This window comes from Chroicocephalus ridibundus, chromosome Z, assembly GCF_963924245.1.
Source record: "Chroicocephalus ridibundus chromosome Z, bChrRid1.1, whole genome shotgun sequence".
NCBI lineage: Eukaryota > Metazoa > Chordata > Aves > Charadriiformes > Laridae > Chroicocephalus > Chroicocephalus ridibundus.
This window is the reverse complement of record NC_086316.1, coordinates 46,257,916-46,280,379: the sequence shown is the minus strand read 5'-3', so window position 1 is coordinate 46,280,379 and position 22,464 is coordinate 46,257,916. Positions and strand designations below refer to the sequence as shown.

Here is a 22,464-nt window from a genome sequence, read left to right as displayed (position 1 = left end):
CATTCTAAATGCTCTTCTCTGTTCTGTTCAACTCAAAATTCACAATATTCCAGAGGAAGCCTTGTAGAGACTTCTGTCATGGCACGAATTCTCCTGGGTATTTACTGGAAATACATCTCTGGCAAAGCCTAGAATTCACAACTACATCATGTTGGGAGGTCACAGTGACTATCATCTCTAAATTCTGCCCTTTTCCGTGAACCACCAGTTGTCTGTACTTGTATTTTATGCCAGTTCTATTCCTTTTCTTACACTTACACCCTCAGTTTTTATGTGTTCAGGATCCTGTGTTGCATATGCTCCATAGTTTAGTGTTATCAGAAAATATTACCATTATGCTCCTGCTTTTTTTGATAATGTTAATAAAAAGATTAATAAATTTTGACCCCACAATTTACCCATGCAGGGCTTACTGGTAGCATGTCTTTGCCTGATGCTTTCACTCTTAACAACGTATCTCTCCTCTTAAGACAAATTCCTTACAAACCTTGCCCTTTGTGTTAATTCTCACCTCCTCCAGATACTATGTCTAGAAAATTACAGGGTGAGCCTGGCAGGACCTGTGTTTGACAGAGGCATTTTGTGCCATTTCCCACTTAATTACATATTTTTAGGTAACTTTCACAAGGAGATCTTGCTCTATTCAAGTCTTGTTTATAGTTAAGACCCGCCTATCTTTTATTGCCCACATCACTTTTCTTCACTCTTTTATACAGGTATTGCATTTACAGTTCTCCAGTCACGCGTTGTTGCACTTTGTTTGGCTGGAAAATACTTGCAGTTCTGTCCTGTGACTTTCTGTGCCACTTCCTCCAGAAATCTGGGCCGGGGAAGAGCTTGTTTCCTCAGCTAGTGCTTTTTCAGCTACTTGGGCAGTTCCTGTTCCCATCTACCACTGCCCTTGATGTCAGCGGAAAAACTTAGGCAAGATACTTACGTAGTTCTGAGGTTGGACCGTGCTTGCTAACCCATTCTCATTGCTCAGAGGCTTCACTTCCACTTTTTTTTTAAATAAAACCACAACATAATAAAGGTGAAGAAGCGTGTGCTGTTCAGCTTAGAAAAGCAAAGGACAGTACCTTGTCTTGAATTGTGGCAATTCTGGTTTTTAGCCTGTTCTACTTTGACCTCTAATGTGTAGCACAAGGGCAGCTGTATAACTGTTGTTAAGATGGGACTGAGTAAGTTTATGAAGGACTGTGTGGCATGAGACCCGTGGTACTGGTGTATATCTTTGACCTGGAATAGTTTTACCAGTGATGTGCTCCCTGAAAAGGTCCAATAGCCAAAGAAGTTGTGTCATGAGGTGTGGGCATGGAGGGTTTCAATGGAGCATAGCTGTAAGGAGAATGAGTAACTAGCACGTAGTCTGGAAACACAGAAAAGTTTTGTGATGTCAAGTTTCATGTGGGTAATTCAAGGGGTTTCTAGTGATAATTCTGGGAGATAATCATCCTGAAGTGTGTTGACAGTTTGAGTCTCAACCTCACCCCAGGTAAAAGGTCACCGTTGCAAAGGAGAGAGATTAATCAAGGAAGAGTTAATGTAATCGTGCCATCATCTCCTGTTGTGGGACCCACTGGTTCCACATGAGGACTCGATAACAGTAATGCTGTCATAAGCTGTGTGGTTTGGTCTTAACTTTAAAATCTTCCTTGGGCTCTTTATCTTCTTGCAGAGCAAAATGCCAATGTGCCTCTTCATCCTCTCCCAGCAATTGCAGAAGGACTTGCTGATTCAAGATCTGCAGTCACTTTGTGGCAAAAAGTACATGATACTCTCATGCTTGCTGGAATGTCTGTAATGCCCAAAATAAAAGAGATAAGGGATGCACTGATACTGCCCTGCTGAAAGGTCATATTTTCCTTCATGGGGTCAGGGATGAGAGGGAGCAATCCCCAATCTGATCTAAAAAGCAAAATAGCCTTCTGCTTAACTGTATCTTGTGTCCATTCATCTTTCATAATAGCATGCAAAGATTATGTCTGTGTAACTTTAATCATACGTGTATATAAATTATATACAAATGGGAGAAGCGATGCATGGAAAATGTCTGCTTGGTGATGTAAAATCCAATGACCCATAAGAGAAAATTAAATAAATATCTTGGCTTTAGAAGCATTTTTCTTGTCCCAGATCCAATGAGGAATAAGCCTAACTAATCAATATATATTAAGCAGTGTTTTAGTTGCTTGATCTGGAAATGTAAATATCCCTTATTAAGAAATGTGAATTGTCTCATAAGAGAAACCTGGGGGAAACTAGAGAACACAATTGCAAATACTTAATTTTTTTTTTTAATTGATCTGGTTTATGCAAGTGTAAAAAAAAAAAAAAAAAAGGTATTTTTATCTAGTGTAAATGGAATGGCTTACCTTAGCCAATACAGTCTGTCCCATTGATATAGAGATGATATATATGATGGGTTACTAAAACCTGTTTCCATCAGAAAACAAATTATTTCTAATGGCTGTTTGAAGAAAAACAATTTTCTGCTGGGGCATGCAGAAAACCTTCACATTTTTTTCCTCGTGTTTCACTCCCCCTTACTTCCGAAGGGTCTGGAACGGATGATGTAGATTCTGCTTGGAGTAGCAGCTGGACTGGACTGACTGGTGTAGAAAGGACATACAGCTGCAGTTGTACCTGGTGATGTGGGACTGACTTGCTGCAGCAGGTGGAGAATGAGTGGGAACTAGAGACTCCTTAATCTGCTCCCTATTCTGTTGTTGTCTCTTAATTCTGTAATTCTGCTTTTTGCATGCTGTTCATACTATCAGGGTGTGCACTGCTGAGCTCCATGTTCTCATCTAGTGCATCTCATCTCTGAGGACTAGTTAGCTGTGATAAATTAGTTTGTAGCTCTATGCTAAGTAAAAGCATCTGAATCATTCACTGGTGAAAATGGGCAATCCTCAAAATGTGCATGTCCTTTCGCTGTGTATATGCACCAGTGTATTTTGGCCTGCTGTAACTCTTTAGCATAGTTTGGCCTTGGGGGAGTTTCCAAAGGGATTACTTGCTTGTTCATCCTCGGGGAAAAAGGAATCTTGTTTGTAATGGAAAGTTTATATCTGACCTCTAGTATCTTTGCTGTGCAGTAGCGATATGTTCCAAACATACCCTGAATCTATGCAGATTATTTACAAGAGCCATACAGGTATTCCAAACATCTGTAGTAATGACTGTTTTTCATTATTTTAAAGTTTAGCTCACTTGTATAAAAACAAACTTTCTCCAGGAGAGCATCTCTGACTTCATCCATGATAAAGCTTTCCAGGCTAATAAGTAATCAGTTGCATTTCTGGGACTTTAGTTTCTTCCAGTAGTTTCTTTATGATTTTGTTCAGCTCAGCTAAACAAATGTTGGTAGCATCTTTATCTGAATTAATTAAATCTGCACATGTGCAGCTTTTGCATTGCAATGCCATCAATCACACAGTAGTCCCTAAATCTGCTTCCTGACAAAACAGATTTCAGTAGCATCCTGATGCTTAATACTACAATGGTGGCAAGAATGGGGCACAGACAGGTCTGTCAAAGCACATTAAGAGCATAGAAGAAAAGCACACCAGAAGACAAAGCAGATATATATACTGCACTTGTTGTGGAAACCTGCTACTAGATTACCAAATTCTCTACTTGTAGTCTGAAGGCTGCCACACACATACACAATTAGACTTTGTTTCTCATTATTACATGTCTTGCGGCTCTTTTGCTTAGTGTATTACAAGCACTTTACATAACCTGTTCAAAACTGTGTATCGTAAGTGTGAGTCATTTTTCGCAGGAGGAAAGGGAATTTGCACGAATAAAGGAAACAACTACCTATTATTAGAGCTTGCAGAAGCGTACAAGCAGCATTGCTGCATCACATTTGGCATTGGCTTATGTCCTGTGTCTAATGTCTCCATGAAGGGTGTTTATTATTCCAGACATTGAAACTTCGCTACTGGAGTTTCTGCTGCACTGGGACCTGTGTTTTCAATAGCAGGCTTTTGAGCACTTTGTACCTCTGCAAAGATCCCAAAATGACTGTCTTTGGTGGCCTTGCCTGGAGCAACAGCTGCTACCAAACTTATAGGTCTCAAATTCTGTTTCTCAGAGAGATAGAGAGAAGAACCAAAGCATCTGGATTCGTGGCTACTCCTGAAACTTCAGCATAAATGTTTTGAAATTAAGGAAAAATAAACTGAAAGCCATGGAGTCACCTGAATCCAATTTTGGAAAATGAAGGGAGACCATATTCAGCTTGGGTCAGAAAATCATTCTGATAGAAGTTGAGCTGGAAGAATCTAATGTGTGAATGGATGTCTTAACTGCTTCTTTCTGGGAGGGCATCCCAAAAAAGTTGTTAAAATTTTTCAAAGTACTACAAGAAAACTACTTTCACCAACTTTGAACAGCAATTGTATAGAAAGGAAAAAGAAGATACAACATTATCAGTTGCTCTTCTTTAATGATCCATCATTTATGCTAGCATTCAGCATAGTATGACAGAAAAAGATAAAGTCTACTGTTTATATTTTAATAGCACAGCTATTAATATGTATAATTTAGAAAGCACAGCCAACACTACATACAGCAGCATGTAGTTTGCATGTAGCACTGCATTAGCTTGTACTGAGGCATCACTCTGTGGTGCCAAGAAAAAGAATGACAAAAGAACATGGCATAGACCAGTATAATTTCAGCTTTCTGAAAGAAGAGATACACCCTGGATATTTCGACTCTTTGCTGCAGACCTTTATTTTTCGAAGTCTATGGTATCATTTCTAATTAAATCTGCATTGCACAAATAAATACCTGTCTGTCTTTCTGGTTATTTTGAGTTACAGAGTTACAGTGCCTTATTATAAGAAAAACCTGGGATAGAGTTTTCTTCTGGAGGTCACAGCTGCTTCTTGCAGAGCAGACTAGTGGCACTAAGCTAATTTTGCTCTGTGGGAATAAAGAACAACTTAGTAATAGCCATTCGCCCACCCTCTCCAGCAGCAAGATCCAGAGGTGAGGGAGATGGGCAGAAGTCCAGCTTCACGAAATGTGACCTGCAGCAGTTGGGCAAAGAGTTTATAGAGAGAAAAACAGTGTGAACTGAAGTGAAGGACTGAAGTGAAGGAGTACTGTGGCTGTAGCGGTTGCAAGTTGTGGAGAAACAGTAAAACTAGGTCATTCAGTGGGATTTTCTGTTTTATGTCTCTGTGATTTAATGTAAAATTAAATTGATAGCTCAGATGTGTCAGCTGCGAAGAGCATGCTGAGATGGGGTAGTCATCTCCAGAAGCTTCATCAGAAGCAGCTGCAAGAAGTGGTGTTGCAATGGGACTGTAAGCACAGCAGGCACTCAAAGACGAGAGCTCTAGTGCAGAAGTAATGGACAAGGCAATAACCACGCATACATCTTGAGTCTAATTGCAACTTCCGAATGTTCAAAGAGAGCTCTTTTTAAATGTAGCTTGAAGAAGACATACTATTTTTCAACAGGCAGTCTCCTCAGGAGGTTTGGCTTATAGGATTACACAATTTATGGAGGCTTAGTATCTTTTCAGGAGTCTTGGAAAAGATAAACTATGTTTGCATGGGAGTGATAGTGTGCGTAGATTCCTGTTACGGGTATACTGAATAACAAATGCTTCCTTGTAGTAGAAGATTCACATCTGGCCTAACCATATGGCTTGAACCATTTTGACCAAGTGAGACCCTGTGGATTTAATTTTTTTTTTTTTTTTTAACTTTGCTGAAAATGCTTCCTGCAGGAAGCAGGCTATTTTACACCAGGCGAGTTCATTAAGTCCCACCAAGCAGCAGAGTGGGCTGGTCTGGGAGATGAGAGCAGGCTTCTCCACAGACAGTAGTAGAAATAAATTAACTAATGGCAGCTACGTTGTGGGAAGCGTGGCTGCAGAGCAGTGTTAATCAGTGGCTGCTTCAGCTCTTCTCCCCTACGTATCTCTACCATTTCATTAGACAGATTTTAAAACCTGTTTGAATGACAGTAGTACAGAGCGTGAAAGAAAGCAAACACCATCTTGCCTTCCGGGGTGATAGTGAGGTGGAGTTGCTGAGGCAGAGTTCCTTTTCTTTTTTCATTGCTTTATAGCACCTGCAATAAGGCAGATGTCTTCTGGAAGAATCACCAGCTTTTCCCCAGAAAGTTCATAGGCCAAACTTCAGTTGCGATAAAATGAGTTATAAAAAGGGAGAACGGATAAACAAGGACAAAGTTTACATCCACGCCATCTTAAAAGACATCCCTAGGATGTCTACTTTTAAAGAAGGCAAGAATGTTATGGTTATATTTTTCATGAGCTGCTTGCAAGGAATGCATCGAGACTTAGCAAAGAACAGTTGAGGGTTAAAAGAAGAATAGGAAAATAACTTTGTGAATGAGCGTAGAGGTGAATTTCTATAAAATTAAATGAAGCCTGCATCCCACTCAGTTCCTCTCTGCTCGTGGTTTGTTAAATGATTTGTTTTCTGACATTAATAGTCCCACACAAATATGCAGAAAATCCAAGAAAACTTGTTTAAATGAGTAAACGTATCTACTATATCAGGAGGCTGTGAACTATGTACTTGGAACTAATCCTTTACTGTCACATCAGTGGTTAGTTAGGTTTGCCAGCCATTTACAACCTTCACACTCTAATGGAAATAATTATTGAGCAATGTATACTTTCTAGAAATATCATATATTTTTTTCAGCTTGGGATTTTTAGCAAGTTTTTTTTAAAGGACAGACTTTTCCAATCCTTTTAGTAGCCTTGTCCCTAACTTGTACAGTTGTTAAAGAGCTTCAGTTCAGTTGATTATTTTTTTTTATTATTATCTGAATGTAAACTGCCTTTACATACATTAAGCATGTCTGATTAGCGCCTTTGTGTTATGAAAATAACAAATTTAAATTTTACAGAACTAGCCTTAAAGCCATTATCTGTAGGAAACGCAATATTAAAATCCTTCTTAGTATGCTTGTGGGATCATGTGCAAACTTAATACCTGATTTGAGAGGATTTAGGTTCTCATTTATTTTGTTGTTCTGAAAAAGGATTTCAGCTTGGAGTGATGTAGAGTGAGGGGAAGACCCATCTGTAACTAACAGTAATTCATGAGACAGCACATCTAGTGCTAGAATATATACTGGTGATGCAGATACTCCATATACCTTACTGTCGGTGTTCTGTTCTGTTTTCATCCTGTAACCTGTTGTTATACTCTATGACTCTGCACATACAGAGCAATCTGAAGAGGTAGGATGATGCTATTTGTTGAATGTGAAGCTGGGTCTAGCTGAGTGTGTCTGGGAGGCATTTTGTCTGGTTTAGAAATTGTGGGACTTCTCCTGGAGCACTTTATTCCAAGTACATCTCTTCCTGAAATGCAGCTCTTTTCCCTTTGCTGATCTGTTCCCATTTAAAGGCAACTGCTGGTAGGTGGAAGAGAAATGTCCCTACCTGCTTTGAAATACTGGCACTCAGGAGCAGTAGTACAGGGAATGTGCAATTTCTCTGTTTGCACGGCTGCAGGAATTGTAATTTATGTTATACTTAATTATATAGGTTCATGCTTTCCTTCTCAGTATCTACATAAGGTACAGTTTAACCTGAATTTGTGTGAAAGTCTTGCTTTTCTCTCCTGAACTAACTTTTGAAAACCTAGAGTGGGAAGAAACTGTACCTGATTCTGGTTGTGGATTAGACAGAAATCCAGAGGTCCCATGACCAAGACAAGAGCTTGCTGGCCGTATGGCACAAAACACTGAGCTAGCATAAATTCAGTGTCCATTGAGGTGTGTTCAGGAGGTGATGACACATTAAATTTGAGGCAGTAGGCTTTTTGCTAGTTCAGGCTTAATTTGTCCTTCTGCAGCCCATCAAAAGAGAAACTATCCAACTTGTTTTATGCTGTGAGGGTGTGATTTTTATTTTTTTTTTTTTTTTTAATTCAGCTGCATGGTTGACATTAGTGCTTATGTGAATTGGGGAACTGATCCTGCTGAAGACTTGTAGTTGTATCAGGTCTTTTGTAACTGGTTGGCTGGACACAGAGAAAATGTTGCTGGCACTGTGAGTGGGAAGAGTACCAATGCATAGATTTTGAGGGCTGGGAAAGAAAGAGCAGGTGTGTTCCTTTTCAGCAGTAGCATCAGAAGTAAAAATCAGTGTAAGTCAGTAAGACCTTGGCTGGTCTGAGAGAGATGACGTTGTGTGCCTACGCCCATTCAAGTTTGTGCTGTTATTTGTTGCCAAGGAGGACAGATCCTGGCCTGGCACATTAGTGTCCACAGTATCAGAGACAATAAAAGGTAGTTCAGCCTGAAACTGGCAACATTTTTATGGGTTTCTGTCTTCATTGTGTACGAAAAAACACTAAAGCACCTGTGCAGTAGCCAATAGTACTGCAATCAGCAGTAATCAGCAAAAGGAGAATAGTAAAACTTTTGATTTGTTGTGGCCCTTTAGGTAGCAAAGACAGTTGTTGTCACAGTGTGCACAACTTGCTACAAATCCAGTTAGTTTCATAGTCTAAAATTCATCAGCTTAAGTTTTTTGTCCTGCCAATTATTCTCATCCTTTCATTTCTTAGAGCTTCAGAAGGTGTTGGTAATAAATTAAATGATCACTGTAAAGTCACTGTACACTGTCAGCTGTACAGTTAAAGCTGACATGGTCTCAGTGCCACTTTCTGAACCTCTGCATGAGACTAATAGGAAGAAAAATTTATTTCAGTCTCTAAAAGAGAGAACTCGTAGCACAGATGGTTGCTGAATTTTATTGCTTGCTCTACAGCAGGAGATTATTCAAGAATAATTTAAAGAAATAAGGGGCTTAGGTTTGAAACTAGATTTTGCTTCCTTCACGGGCATTAAAAGAGGTGCCTGAGTAAGCAAAAATGTGTTAGAAAGTTCAATTTTTCCATTTTCATTTGTCAATTCCAATAAATATATTTTTGTAGTAATAAAACGGATGAATCAAGAACACTTCCCCTGAGGCTTGAGGAGCAGCTTTTTTATCTCTTCCTTGGATTCCGTTCTTAATCACAAAATAATAATAATAAATAAGTTAGACCAAGAAAAGAATTTGTATTGAGACAAATTCCAAGGTGTGTTTTGTTTTTATCGTAAGTTTGTGAAAACAAAAACTTGTCATTTGCTAAGGGGATATTGCGTGACCAGCCTTTGTTGAGGTTGACTTGTAACAGTGATTCACAAACAATTCACTTTGGGCCAGCAATTGTCTTCAGCATGCTGTAACTGCTATCAATTTTTTTTAAAACAGTTATTAAAGTATCCTGAATGATTTCATAACACTGGTTTTCTGTTAAACCCATTGCTGTGATTGCTGCAGAAATAATGGCACTCTGGAATAGGAGTGAAAATTAATAAGCAAGTAACCTTGTAGGTAAGATGTGCATCTGCCGTGGTTTAGCCTCAGACGGCAACAAAGAACCACGTGCCGCTCGCTCGCGCCTTCCTAATACAGGAAGAATCGTAAGAAAAGGCAAGACTCTTGGGTTGAGACAAAGGCAGTTTAACAGAACAGCAAAGGGAACAGGCAAACAACAACAACAACAACAACAACACGGATAGGGGAATATACAAACACGATTACAGAACCGCTGCTCCCCGCCGCTCGCTGGCCGGACCCGGGACGCCCCAGCCCGCTTTTAAGCAGCAACTTCCTGCCCCCTCCCCCGGCAGCTCAGGGTGGGCGTGGCTCACATGGCATGGAATACCAGGAAAAATTAACCCTATCCCCACCGGAACCAGGACATTATCCACCCCTTATTCCATACCATCTATGCCATGCCCAGCAGGTTCCAATGAATTGCCACCACTTTCCCCTGTTACATATATATATATATACACACACATATAATGCCCTTAGTTTATGGGCCATCCCTCCAAAGTGTCCGTTGAGTTCTTTTAATCCACGGCTTTGGGCTCCATCTGTTAGAACAGTCTCTCAGGGCAGGTGAGATGCTGGGTGGTGCTGGTCTGTTGCATGCTGTATTTTTCGGAGCTTGTGACTGGTGCACCTGGTGTGGCTCATGCACGCGGTCTGTGGGCTGAAGATGTAGATCTTGAGGAAACTGCTGGGCGCCAGCTGCTGAGATCAGTTCTTATCCCATCATCCCTGTGCCTTACTTGTAGTACAACTGATAGCAATTATAGCAATGAGGACATACAGTGACAGTGTTACTTAGCAATTAACAGCACACAATCTGATTCATTGGCTATTCTCGCCCAAAATCAGATCCCCATGAGGTACACATCGGACTTCCCCATCCTTCCGCATCACCCACCAAGTGCACCCAGGTCCTTGGGCAAAAGCAATCCCACGGATGGGTTTGCCTTTGCCTGAGGCAGGACTAACCCAGACTGTCTTCCCTAGCATATTCTTCATGTGCACTATGGGGACTTTATCCCCTTCTACAGTACATGGAAGTTTTGATTGGGCAGGGCCAGCCCGATTGTTAGATCCCCTGGTGTTAACTAGCCAGGTAGCTTTTGCTAAATGTGTATCCCAGTGTTTTAAAGTCCCACCACCCATTGCTCTCAGTGTAGTTTTTAACAGTCCATTGTATCGTTCTATCTTCCCAGAGGCTGGTGCGTGATAGGGGATGTGATACACCCACTCGATACCATGCTCTTTGGCCCAGGTGTCTATGAGGCTGTTTCGGAAATGAGTCCCGTTGTCTGACTCAATTCTCTCTGGGGTACCATGTCGCCACAGGACTTGCTTTTCAAGGCCCAGGATAGTGTTCCGGGCAGTGGCATGGGGCACAGGGTATGTTTCCAGCCATCCAGTGGTTGCTTCCACCATTGTGAGCACATAGCGCTTGCCTTGACGGGTTTGTGGCAGTGTGATATAATCAATCTGCCGGGCCTCCCCATATTTGTATTTCAGCCATCGCCCTCCATACCAAAGAGGCTTGGCTTGTTTGATCGCAGCGCATGTCTCACATTCATGGATGACCTGTGCAGTAGTGTCCATGCTCAAGTCCACCCCTTGGTCACGAGCCCATCTATATGTCGCATCTCTCCCTTGATGGCCTGAGGAGTCATGGGCCCACCGAGCTATGAATAGTTCACCCTTATGTTGCCAGTCCAGATCCACCTGAGCCACTTCAATCCTAGCGGCCCGATCCACCTGCTGGTTGTTCTGATGTTCCTCCGTGGCCCGATTCTTCGGTACGTGGGCATCTACATGGCGTACTTTCACAACCAGATTCTCTATCCGGGCAGCAATGTCTTGCCATAGGTCAGCAGCCCAGATGGGTTTGCCTCTGCGCTGCCAATTTCCCTGCTTCCACTGCTGTAACCACCCCACAGAGCATTTGCCACCATCCATGAGTCAGTGTAGAGATAAAGTACTGGCCATTTTTCTCGCTCAGCAATGTCCAAAGCCAGCTGAATGGCCTTCACCTCTGCAAACTGGCTCGATTCACCCTGTCCCTCACTGGCTTCTGCAACCTGTCGTGTAGGACTCCACACAGCAGCCTTCCACTTTCGATGCTTTCCCACAATAGGCAGGACCCATCAGTGAACAGGGCATATTTCTTCTCATTTTCTGGCAGTTTATTGTATGGTGGGGCCTCTTCTGCACGCGTCACCTCCTCCTCTGGTGACATTCCGAAATCCTTGCCTTCTGGCCAGTCCATGATCACTTCCAGAATTCCTGGGCGACTGGGGTTTCCCATTCGAGTTCGCTGCGTGATCAGTGCAATCCACTTACTCCATGTAGCATCGGTTGTATGATGTGTGGTGGGGACCCTTTCTTTGAACATCCAACCCAGCACCGGCAGTCGAGGTGCTAAGAGGAGCTGTGCTTCTGTACCAACTACTTCCGAAGCAGCTCGAACCCCTTCATATGCTGCCAATATCTCTTTTTCTGTTGGAGTGTAGCGGGCTTCGGATCCTCTGGATCCCCGACTCCAAAACCCTAGGGGTCGACCTTGGGTCTCCCCTGGTGCTTTCTGCCAGAGGCTCCAGGTAGGGCCGTTCTCCCCGGCTGCGGTGTAGAACACATTTTTAACATCTTGTCCTGCCCGGACTGGCCCCAGGGCCACTGCATGGACTATTTCCTGTTTGATTTGTTCAAAAGCTTGTCGTTGCTCAGGACCCCATTTAAAATCATTCTTCTTCCGGGTTACTTGATACAGAGGGCTTGCAATTTGACTGTAATCTGGGATATGCATTCTCCAAAAACCCACAATACCTAAGAAAGCCTGTGTTTCCTTTTTACTAGTTGGTGGAGACATAGCTGCTATTTTGTTAATCACATCCATTGGAATCTGACGGCGTCCATCTTGCCATTTTACTCCTAAAAACTGGATCTCCTGCGCAGGTCCCTTGACCTTACTTCGCTTTATAGCAAAACCAGCGTTCAGAAGGATTTGGACTATTTTACTCCCTTTCTCAAAAACTTCTTCTGCTGTGTTTCCCCATACAATGATGTCATCAATGTACTGCAGATGTTCTGGAGCTTCACCCTGTTCCAGTGCAGTCTGGATCAGTCCATGGCAAATGGTGGGGCTGTGTTTCCACCCCTGGGGCAGTCGATTCCAGGTGTATTGGACGCCCCTCCAAGTGAAAGCAAACTGTGGCCTGCACTCTGCTGCCAAAGGGATTGAGAAGAATGCATTCGCTATATCAATCGTGGCATACCACTTGGCTGCCTTGGACTCCAGTTCGTACTGGAGTTCTAGCATGTCCGGCAGGGCAGCACTCAGCGGTGGCGTGACTTCATTCAGACCACGATAGTCTACAGTTAGCCTCCACTCTCCATTAGATTTTCGCACCGGCCATATGGGACTGTTAAAGGGGGAGCGAGTCTTGCTGATCACTCCTTGAACCTCTAGTTGACGAATCAGCTCATGGATGGGAATCAGAGAGTCTCGGTTAGTGTGATACTGCCGCCGATGTACCGTTGTGGTAGCAATCGGCACCTGTTGTTCTTTGACCCTCAACAACCCCACAACGGAAGAATCCTCCGAGAGACCAGGCAAGGCAGACAACTGTTTAACTTCCTCTGTCTCCAAAGCAGCTATGCCAAAGGCCCAGCGGTACCCTTTTGGGTCCTTAAAATACCCTCTCCTGAGGTAATCTATACCAAGGATGCATGGAGCCTCTGGGCCAGTCACAATGGGATGCTTTTGCCACTCATTCCCAGTTAGGCTCACTTCTGCCTCCAGTACAGTCAACTCTTGGGATCCCCCTGTCACCCCAGAAATACAAATGGGTTCTGCCCCTCTATAGCTTGATGGTATTAAAGTACACCGCGCACCCGTGTCCACTAGAGCCTTATACTCCTGTGGGTCTGATGTGCCAGGCCATCGAATCCACACCGTCCAATAAACCCAGTTGTCCCTTTCCTCCACCTGGCCGGAGGCAGGGCCCCCCTAATACTGGTCATAGTATCCATTACTCACTTCTTGCATAAATGACTTGGAAGTTCCTTCAAGAGGATCAGAAGCAAGATCAGGCCTTCTGCTTTGTCCGGGGAACGGCCCACTGGAAACTGGGGTGGCACTTTTCCTGGAGAGATCCCCTTTTGTGGTTGTCCTTCCTTGCAACTCCTGTACCCGTGTCTGCAGGATCGAAGTAGGTTGTCCATCCCACTTCCTCATGTCCTCTCCGTGGTCCCGCAGGTAGAACCACAGGGTGCCTCGTGGTGTGTACCCTCTGTACTCTCTCTCTTGAATGGGGAAATGCCTGCTTCTAATAGCTGAGATGCTGGCCCGTGCAGGTGGGGAGTAGGACATATTCTCTTCAAGTTGCTGGACCTTCCGCGACAGTTTCTCCACAGCTGAGACAAGGGGGGAAGAGAGACTTTCTTCATATCGCCGGAGCCGGCCAGCTACCTCATCCACCGTTGGTCCCTCTTCACCTTTCCATTCCATTACTGCCAGGGAGTTGGCATATGACAATGGTGCGCTCCGTACAAACTTCCGCCACATGGGCCTTGTGCATCGCACTTCATCAGGGTCTGTGGGTAAGTCGGCATTGTCCAAGTCATAATAAATCATCTCCCGCACGGCTAATTCTCTCAGGTACTGGATACCTCTTTCCATGGTAGTCCACTTGCTTGGCTGACATACAACATCCTCACTGAAGGGGTACCTCTCCCTCACGCCTGACAGGAGTCGTTTCCAGAGGCTGAGGGCTTGGGTCTTTCTCCCAATCGCCTTGTCAATGCCGCCTTCCCTAGACAGGGATCCCAGCTGCCTGGCCTCCCTACCCTCTAATTCCAGGCTACTGGCCCCATTATCCCAGCACCGGAGCAGCCAGGTGACAATGTGCTCGCCTGAAAGTCGGCTGAAATCTTTTCGCATATCCCGCAGCTCACTCAAGGATAGGGATCGAGTAATTATCTCTGGTTCTGCCTCTTCCTCCTGCTCTCGTGATGACCCTGGTTCATCATCATCTCTTACTAAGCGAACTGATTTCTTTGTGTACTTCTTCTTCTGTATGGGGGCAACTGATACCGGCACGGGTTGGTTCCCTGGTTCAGTGGCAGTGGCTGCTATGGGGGTTGGAGTAACTGCAGTGGCTACCACAGGGGTTGCAGTAGCCGCAGTGTCTGTCGCAGGGGTTGCAGTAGCCGCAGTGTCTGTCGCAAGGATTGCAGTAGCTACAGTGGCTGCCGCAGGGGTTGCAGTAGCCGCAGTGTCCGTCACAGGGGTTGCAGTAGCCGCAGTGTCCGTCACAGGGGTTGCAGTAGCCGCAGTGGCTGACGCAGGGGCTGCAGCAGCCGCAGTGGCTGCTGGTCTGGTTTCCATCTCTTCCCCTTGAGGGTGCTGCATAATTCTGAGCAGTGCCTGGCAGATACTGGCCAGGGCCCAGCACAGCGCGGTGAGTTGTGCCTCTGCATTTTCCCTTCAAATATTCTACCACTTTATCAGGGTCCTGTAATTGTTCAGGGGTGAAGTCCCAGACCATTGGAGGTGAGTAGTTCTCTAGGTACCTGCCCGTGCTCTCCCACATGCCATGCCACCCCTGACTATCCAGCCTCGGAGCAGATCTCCGGGTGGTAGTCTTAAATAGTCGCTTAACCCTAAACAAGACCTGGAACGTATTCAGGAGACATAGCACTAGGAACACACTGGTTTGAGTATCCCAAGGATATTCAAAATTCTCAAAATCTGTCATACCTGACCCGAAGGAGAAAAGGGAGGCAAAAGGGCTGGGGAAATTATTAACAAATTCTGAGAGACGGTGTCCAATGTACGGACAGGACAGCAAAACCACATAAACACCCCAAAATAGCCGTCTGAACAGTGATGTTATCATATCATAAACAGATATCGCACAGGACTGCAGAATGATAATCCTCATCCCTCTTCCAGACATGGTAAACAGCATCGCAGGGAGTACATAAGCCATATAGGAATTTATGTAACACAGCCATGAGAACAAACCAAGCAACATGATGACCAGTGATTATTTACCTAATAAAATAAATGCATACAAAAAAAAAACCAAAACCATTTTTTCCACGTTCTAGTTGGATTCTGTCGTTATCTCAACCCTTCGAGCCCCACGTTGGGCGCCAAAAAGGACTGTCGTGGTTTAGCCTCAGACGGCAACAAAGAACCACCTGCCGCTCGCTCGCGCCTTCCTAATACAGGAAGAATCGTAAGAAAAGGCAAGACTCTTGGTTTGGGACAAAGGCAGTTTAACAGGACAGCAAAGGGAACAGGCAAACAACAACAACAACACGGACAGAGGCATATACAAACACGATTACGGGACCGCCGCTCACCGACCGGACCGGGACGCCCCGCCCGCTCCCAGCCCTGCCCCCTCCCCCGGCAGCTCAGGGTGGGCGTGGCTCACATGGCATGGAATACCAGGGAAAATTAACCCTATCCCCACCGGAACCAGGACAGCATCATACTGCTAGAAGGTCTTACATTCTGCCTTCCAGAGACTATAGGTCATCTTTTGAATTTGCAGAATTCCTACAGAAATTGTTTATGAGTTTGAAAGGTGATCCAGAGTTTCCTCTTTGACACAGAGTTCTTCTCTTGAAATCACATTGCCAAGTTACCTTTTTCTTTTCTTTTTTTTTTTTTTTTTTGGAATGGCTTGTCCTCTCATTAATAAAATACAGTACTGTGCTATCTGTGCTATCAGACATAGTCACTTGCTGTGGCAGTGAACAAGATGGGCATCCTGCTATGAAGCAGAAACTGTATTTGTATGTGTGTTGGTTTGATTAAAGTTACATAATTACTGCTTTTGTTGAGCATTAATCATTCATGAATAGAGGCCTTTCAAGGAAAGAAAAACGCGAATTTTCTTATGACACAAAGCCAAATCTTTAGTGGTCTAAGAATGGTAGTGTTGTTCATTCCCACCAAATTGCCTGTTCTGAACTGTTACGCAAGTGCAAGTTCTGCTTGGTGTGCAGTCTTAATTATTTAGGAGCTACACATCTCTGTCTTTTCTTTTCTAAAAATAAGCAGTCACTCTAGCATATGCTGTTCCGAGAACTAGAACAAGAGTAGTTTTGTGTACTTCAACCCTTTCTTATGTAATTCCCACTCTTGAAACATTTTTCAAGTGCTGAAGTAGTTCTCACCATGAAATTTCTGGTGTTCTTGGCTTCCACTGATACTCCTGCTTGTTTGGTGGGTGGGAGGTAAAGCCTTTAAAACAGGCACCAAAATGATATCTTCAAACTGGTGAAAATACACAATGTCAAGGGAAGATATTCCCTTCCTAGTAGCCTTCTTCCCCTTGCCAATGGTTTTCTTCATTCACTCCTTCCATCTTATCTTCAGAATTCCTTTCTTGACTAATTTCTTACTTTGACTCAGTTCTGTCATTTTTTTTATCTATTCAGCAGTGTGAGAAGGTTTCAGAGGTGTTCTCAATTAAAATATATACAGTATCTATCACACTTCAGTGCTGTCCTTTTGAACCCTTCTCTCCCCTACAAGCCCTGTTTGCTGAATTTAAGTCATTTCACTCTATGTGTATAGATTTTTATACAGAGAATTTTCTTTCCTCATCACTTTAGATTCTTCCCAGTTAATGCATCTCTTGCATTGACTGTTAAGCAGAACTTAATAAATACATTTGTATCCAGAACCTGCATTCAAACCATCAGTCTGCATTTTGATGCCTTGGCGTGCATGTACAATCACCTGGAATTTGTGACTGTTTTTTACAGAAGATAATGCATGCTGTTTCAAACTTAGATTGGAAATGTCTTAAGAAGATCGTGATGGAGGCCAGGAAGAAGGGGAGGAGGAGTCACGCTTGATTGTTAAAGAGGACCTTGAATGTATAGAAGTCAATTACAGTGATTGTGGAAGCCCTTTCAAATGCTGCTGGGTCAAGATCAGAGGGGTCATCTCCAAGGGAAATCTTACAGTAAGCATCTTCTGCTGACCTCCAAACCAAGATCAGGCCAACAAAGCAATATTTGCGTCACTTAAGCAAGCTTCAGTTCAAGAGAATCTGGTTCTTATGGGCAGCTTCAACTACCCAGACATTTGTTGGAAGAACAATACAGGAGCTCACATGTCACCCATCAAGTTCCTGGAACACATAGAGGACTGCTTCCTCATACAAATGTGAGATGTGCCAACCAGGAACAAGGCACTGCTGGACTGGCAACTCACAAACCAAGAGAACCTGCTGTGTAATATCTTCGTTAGTGATAGCCTTGGCTGCAGAGATCACAATATTGTGCAGTTAGGGATCCTGCTGAGGATGCTGAAGATTCATACAAAGGCAAAGGTTTTTGATTTTAGAAGAGCAAACTTCAGCTTGCTCAGAGCTCAGCTGGGAGGGATTCCATGGAACACTTCTGTGGAGCAAAAAGGAGCTAGCGAGTTCTAGGAGTTTTTCAATAACACTCTCCTGGAAGTACAAAAACAGTTCGTCCACTTTAAAGGGAAGGGAAGTAGGTGGAGCAAGAGACACCCCCTTGGCTTAACTGCGAGCTTCTGAGTCTGCTCAAAACCAAAAGAGAAGCATACCAGAGATGGAAAAGGGGACGAATACCAGTTGAGAACTACAGGGGCATTGCCAAGTCATGCAGAGCTACAGTTAGAAAAGTAAAAGCTCAGCTCGAATTTAAATTGGCCAGAAATGTCAAATACTATACAAGGAAGAGTTCTTCAGGTACAAAAGCAACACGCAGAATCAGAAGGAAAATGTTGGCCTGCTGTTAAACAGGAGAAAGGTGAAAAGGCAGAGGTTCTCAACACTTTCTTCACCTCTGTCTTTACAAGCACTGTTGGGCCCCAGGCCTTGGGAACAGAATTCCAGACTGACGCAAACACAGACCCACCACCAGTGAAGGAAGAGTTGGTATGTGAACTATTTCAGGAGCTTGACCCCTACAAATCAATGGGCCCTGACAATATCCACTGAAGGGTGTTACGAGAACTGGCTGATGTTGTGGTGAGGCCACTCTCCATAGTCTTTGAAAAGTCGTGGAGATCAGGGGACATCCCAGAAGACGGGAAGAAGGCTTATGTCACCCCCATCTACAAGAAAGGCTTAAAGGAGGATCCAGGAAATTATAGGCTTATCAGTCCATATTCAGTCCCTTGGAAAGTTATGGAACAAATCCTCCTGGGAGCTATCACAAGTCAAATGAAGCATGTGATTCACCAAGGGCAAATTGTGCTTGACAAACCCACTGCCTTCTACAACAAAGTAATGGTTAATGAGGGTTGCCAGGTGGACATTGTCCACCTGGATTTCTCCAAGCCTTTCAACAAGATTCCCCACAGCCTCCTCATAGAGAAACTCATGTGTTACTGTCTAGACAAGTGGTCTGTGTGGTTGGTGGGGAACTGGCTGACTGGCCGCACCCAGAGGGTGGTGGTAAATAGCTCCTATTCAAACTGTCAGCCTCTCACAAATGGGGTCCCCCAGGGGTCGATACTGGGCCCAACGCTATTTAATATTTTCATAAGTGATCTGGATGAGGGGATCAAATGTACCCTGATGAAGGTTGCTGATGATTCCAAAGTGACTGGGAAGTGACTGCAGGAAGACCTGGCTAGGCTGGAAGAGTGGGCCAACAAGAACCTTGTGAAGTTCAGCAAGGACAAGTGTGAGGCCTTGCACCTGGGAAAACATAGTCCAGGAGTGCAGCACAGGCTGGGAGCTACCCAGCTGGGGAGCAGCTCTGTGGAAAGGGACCTGGGGGTCCTTGCAGACAACAAGCTCAATGTGAGTGAACAGTGTGCTGCTGTGGCAAAGCAAGCCAACAGGATATTGGGTTGCATCAACAGGGGCATCACCAGCAGAGATAAAAGAAGCATTATTCCACTCTACTCAGCACTTGTCAGGCTACAGATAGAGTACTCAGGAATTTCAGTTTTGGTCCCCACTATACAAAGAAGATGTAGACAGGCTGGAGAGAATGCAGAGAAGGGCAACAAAGATGATCAAAGGACTGGGAAGCCTGCCATGTGAGGAAAGGATGAGAGATTTGGGTTTGAGACCTTATCACCATGTTCCAGCATTTAAAGGGTCGCTACAAAGAAGATGGAGACTCCCTTTTTACAAGGAGCCATGTGGAAAGGAGGAGGGGTAATAGGTACAAGTTACTCCTGGGGAGATTCCGATGGGACAGAAGAGGAAAATTTTTCACAATGAAAACAATTAGCATTAGAATAATCTCCCCAGGGAAGTGGTGGATTCCCCATCATTGGACACGTTTTAGATTCAGCTGGACAGGGTGCTGGGCCACCTTGTCTAGACTGTGCTTTTTCCAAGAAAGGTTGGACCAGGTGATCCTTGAGGTCCCTTCCAACCTGGTGTTTTATGATAAGTTAGCACCCAATGTCTAAATTATCCGGGCAATTTGAAAAGTCCCAGTCTGTACACCCAGAGAATTGATTTTATGTAGCTTTTGCTACAATATAATGTTTCTTTTGAATCTTTTGATTGAAAAGCAGTCATCTCTCTGAGGTCGAGGGGATAAAGATGACATGGTGGTGTTATGAAAATTTTGCATATAATGTTACTGATAAAGAACAAAAATCTGTTTTAAGCACACTCATGCTTGAATTTTATTTCTACACAGACTGCATCCTCAGCTATTAAAGGTGCTATCCAGCTGGGAATAGGATACACAGTAGGAAACCTTACATCAAAACCGGACAGAGATGTTCTTATGCAAGATTTCTACGTAGTGGAAAGTGTCTTCCTACCAAGGTAAGGACAAGCTTGTTCAATTTATTTTCAATAGAATTTCGTAATGAAACTCTTAACTAGGTATTTCAAACAAGGATTTTTTTTCTAGTTCTTATGAAATGGGGTTAGAGTAAGTTTAATGTATGAGAACTTAGAAAATTATGCTGTCTTCATGTTGTCATTGAAAATGAAGGTAGGGAGAAATCTGGGAAGATCACACTTCAACTGAAGATTTGAGACATGTCACATCTAGAGAACGAAAGTAATTGTGACACTTCCAATTAAAATGGCTGTTAATTACGATTGGAAGTGATTTGTGGATCTGTATGCAGTTAAGTATTATGTCCAACATTCACGTTTGTTTAATTTCAGTTTAGTTTTTTAGAAACTGAGAATAATACTTCCCATTTTGTTGACGTGTTGTCAAAATTCATGAAAATTGAAGTCCTGCAGTACTAAGAGTAATATGAGACTTTACTCTACACTATAAAATTCTATCCAAGACTTTAGCCTGTAATGAGGCTCAGGTCGTACTAGCCGACTACAGGTTGTGCACCATTACTGCTTTGCATTTGTTCACCTCAGTTTGTATCACTGTGAAGTCGATGGTATAGAATTTGTAATAATATAGTTATACTGATGACAGAAATCAAGGTCATACTGTATTGGGGGGTTCAGAAGCTGAAGTACAGTGCCATGTGACTTTTCCAAGTTACAGGGAACTGCTGGAGAGGGTGCAGCAGAGAGCCACCAAGATGATTAGGGGACTGGAACCCCTCTCTTGTGAAGACTGAGGGATTTGGGTCTCTTCAGTATGGAAAAAAGATGGCTGAGGGGGGATCTTATCAACACTTAAAAATACTCAAAGGGTGGGTGTCAGGAGGATGGGGCCAGGCTCTTTTCAGTGGTGCCCAGCAACAGGCAGGACAAGAGGTAATGGGCACAAACTTGAGCATAGGAAGTTCCACCTAAACATGAGGAGGAACTTCTTTACTCTGAGGGTGGCAGAGCACTGGCACAGGCTGCCCAGGGAGGTGGTGGAGTCTCTGGAGACATTCCAAACCCTCCTGGACGCGTTCCTGTGCAACCTGCTCTGGGTGACCCTGCTCTGGCAGGGGGGTTGGACTAGATGATCTCCAGAGGTCCCTTCCAACCCTATGATTCTATGACTCTATGCTAGGAATGGATGAAGAAGGTTTAGGAAAGATACTTCAAAACCAGGACAACTTCCTCTGTTCAGTGTTATCTGGATCCTTAGAAGTGCTGAATACCAGTAGTGCTCATCATTTCTGTAAGGACATGCTATGTATGCAGTATTCCCCGAATTTGGGAATGTTTTCTGTGAGTTTTTTTAACTTTTGTTCACGCGCAGTTTGAATGCTACTTCATAAACTGTTTCTAATAATTTACAATCCTTAAAAATTACTGATGTCACTTAAATGAAGTTAAACCGACAATGTACGAAATAATTGCAGGCACTTTAAAGCTGATCTCTCCTCACGTAAATTTGCTTGATTCAACTCCTGTTTTCGTCTGAACTGAGATATCCTTTAAGGAGAAAAAAAAATTATTTCTTATGTGAAATGAAGATTTTACATTACATTTCTTGGTTCCTAGTAATTAAGGATATTCATGTTCTTGTTCTGGTGTTTAAGGTTTGTGCACAGTTTTGAAGTCTTTTTCTTGTAGGTTAGGTAAATGTATAGAAGTTAACAATGCACATGTGTTTTCATGCACTGTAAATGCAAAATTTTGTTTGTTTAAAAAAATCCAAATTACAGCTGATAAATTTGCTTATCATGTAACAAAGTTTTTATTGGTCTGAAAAATGGAGTGAGAGGGACTGAGCCGTCATATTTATGAAATGTGTGACTGTGACAGTGATGCAGGTTTCTGTGGTTTGTTTGGCTGCGATACCAGCTTTGCTGTTCATGCAAATTAAATGAAACGCTCATGCAAAAACTGTTCTATTACATAGGACTATTTTGGAAAAAAAAAATCTAATCTCTATCTTTTTTTAACATAGTTTCAACGGAACAAGTAAAATAAAATGGTTTATAGTCTGTAGCATTGCATATGTCTTCTCTCCTGTGAAACTTGCATGTATATTCAGAAATGAGATTCCCCCCTTTTTGTGTTGGTTTTAAGGGAGAGCTGGAGTGATCCCTCCTGGCTCAAAAATAAAACAAAGGCAGAAGGAATAGCCTATTTGCACTAACATACAATTTATTATGAAAGCTTTAGTAACACCTTTCTGGATGGTTTCCTGTAAATAAATAATTAAATCATAT

The 22,464-nt window shown here is 43.3% G+C and overlaps 1 protein-coding gene across 4 annotated transcripts in view; it reads left to right on the top strand.

Annotated features, from left to right (window-relative positions):
• Positions 1-22,464, top strand: part of PIP5K1B (phosphatidylinositol-4-phosphate 5-kinase type 1 beta) — a 114,267-nt gene that overhangs the window by 36,356 nt on the left and 55,447 nt on the right. For all 4 annotated transcript variants that reach the window (XM_063320533.1, XM_063320529.1, XM_063320531.1 and 1 more), the window contains one exon: positions 20,064-20,194. In XM_063320533.1, coding sequence (XP_063176603.1) covers positions 20,064-20,194 — 131 coding nt within the window. The remainder of the gene's footprint in view (positions 1-20,063; positions 20,195-22,464) is intronic.